The following is a 4,814-nucleotide window of genomic DNA, read 5'->3' as shown; positions in this document are numbered from 1 at the left end:
GTCATCACGCCTACATTGAAGTGGTGCCACCCGGTTGACCGATCGCGTCGCTCTGGCTAGCATCTGACATAAAAGGCCGCTGTTGTGGACCGTCTTTGTTTGTGTATTCATTTGAGAAAAAAATTGGCATCTTATGAAAAAATAGCACTAATTAATCTAAGGATGTGACGGTACCGCGCAATTTTCTGCTTAAGTCCAGTAAGCATACGCATGCATCCACACGGAAGGTCCACTTGACGACGACCGGTATATAGGTAGACTGTGGACTTTTTTTTAAACACAGTACAGACGCAAGCATTCATATACAAACGCATACACTCACCCCTATGAGCGTACACACGCACACCCTACCTCTATGAACATTTCTGAAAGACTGAGCCGACATATCATCTTGAAATTTACAAAGCCACCATAGACACCTCGTCGTCGATGAAAACATTTCCTTTCACCGAATGCGCATCGCCGAAAATCCTGAAATAAATTCATTAATAAATATAAGCATCAGGACTTGAACCCTGATGAAATGGGAATACTACGGTCTTTCTAACCATAGTCTCTCTAACCATAGGTTGGTTCCCCGTAGACCGTGGACCTGCTACTGGCAGTACTAGCTCTAAGTTAAATGCGCGTACCGGCGTACGTCTATATATACGTGCAAAGCAAAGCGAATCTTTCTCTTAACTTGTCGCCAGCCATGTTTCTTCACATGGCAGGAACCATGGTGAGGTTGGTGCTGCTCTTCACGTTCTTGTGCCCCAGCTCCCATGCTGACCAGCTGGCGTCACCACCTTCTTCTTCGGCTCCGGCGGCCACCGACGAGCTCGCGCTCCTCGCCTTCAAGTCCATGCTGCTGTCTGACGGTGGTTCGCCGGTACTGGCATCATGGAACACGTCGAGCCACTTCTGCCGCTGGCCGGGCGTGGCATGCAGCCGCGAGAAGCAGGTCGTCGCGCTGCGCCTGGGCTCCTCCAACCTGTCCGGCCGCATCTCGCCGCACCTGGGCAACCTGTCCGCCCTCGCGGAGCTGGACCTCGGCGGCAACCGGCTCGCCGGTGAGATACCGCCGGAGCTCGGCCGTCTCAGCCGTCTCCGCTCCCTCGACCTGAGCGCCAACTCCCTCGGAGGAACCATCCCGGCGGCCGTCGCCGCAGGGTGCACCAACCTCACCTCGCTCGTCCTGGGCAGGAACAGCCTCCGAGGTACGATCCCCGCCCTCATCGGCACCGCCTTGAGAAAGCTCACCATGCTGGACCTCCACCGGAACAACCTCACGGGGCACATCCCTCCGTCGCTGGCGGAGCTGCGCTCCATGCAGGTCCTGTCTCTGTGCTACAACGACCTGTCCGGCGAGATCCCGGCCGCGCTGGGCAACCTCACCGGCCTCCAGGAGCTCTACCTCCATTACAACCGCCTCTCGGGAGCCATCCCTCCGTCTCTCGGGCAGCCGCGCAACATGTCGTACTTCAACGTGGAGTACAACCAGTTAATCGGGGCGATGCCCGCCTCCATTTGGAACCTCTCTTCTCTCGTCGTCTTCTCCGTCATGTACAACATGCTAAGCGGCGCCATGCCCCCCGGCGCGTTCGCCGCCATGCCCCGCCTCCACCAGATACTCATCAACAACAACCAGCTCCATGGCCCTTTCCCGGTGTCCATAGCAAATGCTTCCAACATTTCGCTGGTTCAGCTCGACGGCAACCTTTTCACCGGCATCGTTCCCAGCGACATCGGCAGGCTAGGGAATCTCAATTTTCTGCTTATCCAGAACAATCTGTTTGAAGCTAATGAGCCAAGAGATTGGGAGTTCATAACCCATCTGGCAAATTGCTCCCAGTTACAAGAGCTAGGATTGGCTGGTAATAAGTTTGGAGGTGTTCTTCCTGCTGGCTCACTCTCCAACCTATCCACTTCACTCTATGACCTCGAACTTGGGGCCAACAAGATCACAGGAAGCATTCCAGAGGATATTAGTAACCTCGTAAACTTACGCAATCTCGACATGTCCCACAACTTCTTCACCGGAAGTCTCCCCTCTTCCTTGGGAAGGCTTCAAAATTTGGCCCGTCTCTATGTCATTGGAAACAATTTGACCGGGCCGGTCCCGTCGACCATAGGAAATCTTACCGGACTATCTGATCTGCGGCTCGACATGAACGCGTTCAGTGGTAGAATACCAAGCACACTCGGAAACCTGGCAAAGCTGTATTCACTAGGTCTTTCAGCAAATAGCTTCACTGGTCCAATACCCAGCACATTATTCAGCATCCAAACACTCTCCATAGTACTTGATGTGTCACACAATGATCTAGAGGGACCGATACCACAAGAAATCGGGAATCTGAAAAATCTCGCGGAACTGCATTTAGAATCAAACAGATTATCTGGTGAAATTCCAGCCACCATTGGTGAATGTCGACTTCTACAGATTCTGTACCTGCAAAGCAATTCCTTGAGCGGTAGCATCCCATCAACCCTGAATCAACTGATGGGTCTTGAAACCCTTGACATGTCAAGCAACAACTTGTCAGGCCAGATACCCAAGTTCCTTGGCAATATCAGCATGCTCCAGTATCTGAACCTGTCCCTTAACCGGTTTGTCGGAGACGTGCCGACTTTTGGTGTCTTCGCAAATGCTACCGCAATCTCAATCCAAGGCAGCGTTGAACTTTGTGGTGGTATACCTACTCTGCATCTGCCTCCTTGTTCTTCTCAACTACCAAAGAGGAAGCATAAACATTTTGTGGTTCCTATTGTTCTCTCTCTCATTGCAACGCTTGTCGTGCTTGCAACGCTCTACAAGCTTGGCGTTTGGCACAAGAAAAACAGAACAAAACCCCCTTCATCCACATCCATGCAGAGCCACCCAATGATATCTTATTCGCAGCTGGTAAAAGCAACGGATGGTTTTTCGACAACCAACTTGTTGGGTTCTGGATCATTTGGGGTCGTGTACAAGGGAGGGTTAGATGGCCAAGAGGGTGAAAGAGAAAATATTGTTGCTGTGAAGGTATTGAAGCTTCAAACTCCCAGGGCACTCAGGAGTTTCGCCGCCGAATGCGAAGCGCTAAGAAACATGCGGCACCGGAATCTTGTCAAGATAGTTACGGTCTGCTCGAGCATCGATACTAGAGGGTGCGATTTCAAAGCGATTGTGTATGAGTTCATGCCCAATGGCACCCTAGATGGGTGGCTACATCTTGAGACAAGTGAGCAAACAGAGCGGGAGCAGCTGGATCTGTGCCTTAGAGTGACCATACTGCTTGATGTGGCTTGTGCGCTGGACTATCTTCACTGCCATGGCCCCGCACCTGTTGTACACTGTGATGTTAAGTCAAGTAATGTGCTCCTGGATGCTGATATGGTGGCCCATGTGGGAGACTTTGGGCTTGCAAGGATTCTTGTTGAGGGAAACTCATCTCTCCAGCAGTCAACGAGCTCGATGGGACTTGCTGGAACAATTGGTTATGCAGCCCCAGGTTAGACTAACAATTTTTCATTTTCCATATTTATTTACAAGCATAATTTTCTTGTTCCTTAGTGTTTGATATGCAGATGGAACTACTTCTGAACTTCCTATGATTTACTATTTGGTTGTGTCCATACCATCAATACTTAATTACTATCTATGCACTTTGTAATTAAGATGTCTGATTATTTTCCACGTCCAATATATGCAACAGAATATGGGGCTGGAAACATGGTGTCAACAAACGGAGACATTTACAGTTACGGGATTCTTGTTCTAGAAACTGTAACTGGGAAGAGGCCCACAGACACTATATTCAGACAAGGGCTGAGGCTCCGTGAATACGTTGAGAAAGCTCTGGGTCATAGCATGATGGATGTTATCGACAAGCGGCTCGAAGATGAGCTCCGGACCGCAGATGATTTTTCAAGGAAGAAAAAGATGGACTGTCTGACATCGCTGCTCAGGCTGGGAATGTGGTGCTGTGATGAAACACCGTCCAGCAGAATGCTAACTGGAGACATCGTCAGGCAATTGGAGGCCATCAAAGAATCCCTTTCACAGACAACACACAACTTGTGATCGATACAGCAGGCAAATCATAACAGTTTTCTTTTCTTCAGAGACCAACATATATAGGCCTTCTTTGGTTCATAGAATTGAAAAATCATAGGAATAGGAAAGTCGTAGGAAATGAGATGACATGCATCTCAAATCCTATGCATAGGAATAGAAAAGGAGATGCCCTTTGATTCACACCATAGGATTTTTTCCATTGAGTCTAGGCTAATGTTTATTTTCCTATGAAATGTGGAGGATAGGAAGAATTCCTTCATAGGAATATGATTTCATTCCTACAAACCAAAGAGCTCTGAAGAAATTTTTCCTATAGAAATCCTATCTTATGAAAATCCTACAAAATTCCTCCAAACCAAAGGAGGCCATAACCTGTGCTAAATTTGAAGTGGCAGTATTGATAGTATGTAAAGCTACAGCTGTGTTACTGAGAGCTTGGTGCTTGTATGATATTCCATCTGAACTCTTATCACTTGTCGGAGTTGCATCAAAGCTGCAGGAAATTAAAGACAGGGTAGCAACTTCAAGCATGTTATAGACCCTAGCAACGGGCAATGCTGTAAGAGATTCCCTTGTATTCCCATCTTGGTATGCTGAAGCAAAAACAACTGTGCATCAGCAGCACAAAGTGTAAGCCATCATCTTATATATAGTAAAGACAGAAGAAACAACCCTAGTTGTGCATCAGCAGCACAAAGTGTAAGACATCATCTTATATATAGTTAAAGACAGAAGAAACAACCCTAGTTTTGCTTGACTGGCGAACAAAAAT

The 4,814-nt window shown here is 48.4% G+C and overlaps 1 protein-coding gene across 1 annotated transcript; it reads left to right on the top strand.

Annotated features, from left to right (window-relative positions):
* Window positions 1–718: 718 nt before the first annotated feature.
* On the top strand, window positions 719–4,048 carry LOC119283953 (receptor kinase-like protein Xa21). Its single transcript, XM_037563288.1, has 2 exons — window positions 719–3,476; window positions 3,681–4,048. The coding sequence occupies exons 1-2, from the start codon at window positions 719–721 to the stop codon at window positions 4,046–4,048; spliced, it is 3,126 nt and encodes a 1,041-aa protein (XP_037419185.1).
* Window positions 4,049–4,814: the final 766 nt, after the last annotated feature.

This window comes from Triticum dicoccoides, chromosome 4A (genome assembly GCF_002162155.2).
Source record: "Triticum dicoccoides isolate Atlit2015 ecotype Zavitan chromosome 4A, WEW_v2.0, whole genome shotgun sequence".
NCBI lineage: Eukaryota > Viridiplantae > Streptophyta > Magnoliopsida > Poales > Poaceae > Triticum > Triticum dicoccoides.
Note: the sequence above shows the minus strand (reverse complement) of the source record. Positions and strands in the feature narration are given on the sequence as shown.

Coding starts and splice junctions, on each gene's coding strand:
- LOC119283953 (XM_037563288.1), top strand. CDS start 719: ATGGTGAGGTTGGTGCTGCTCTTCACGTTCTTGTGCCCCAGCTCCCAT. Junction 3,477..3,680: donor AATTGGTTATGCAGCCCCAG/GTTAGACTAACA, acceptor TATATGCAACAG/AATATGGGGCTGGAAACATG.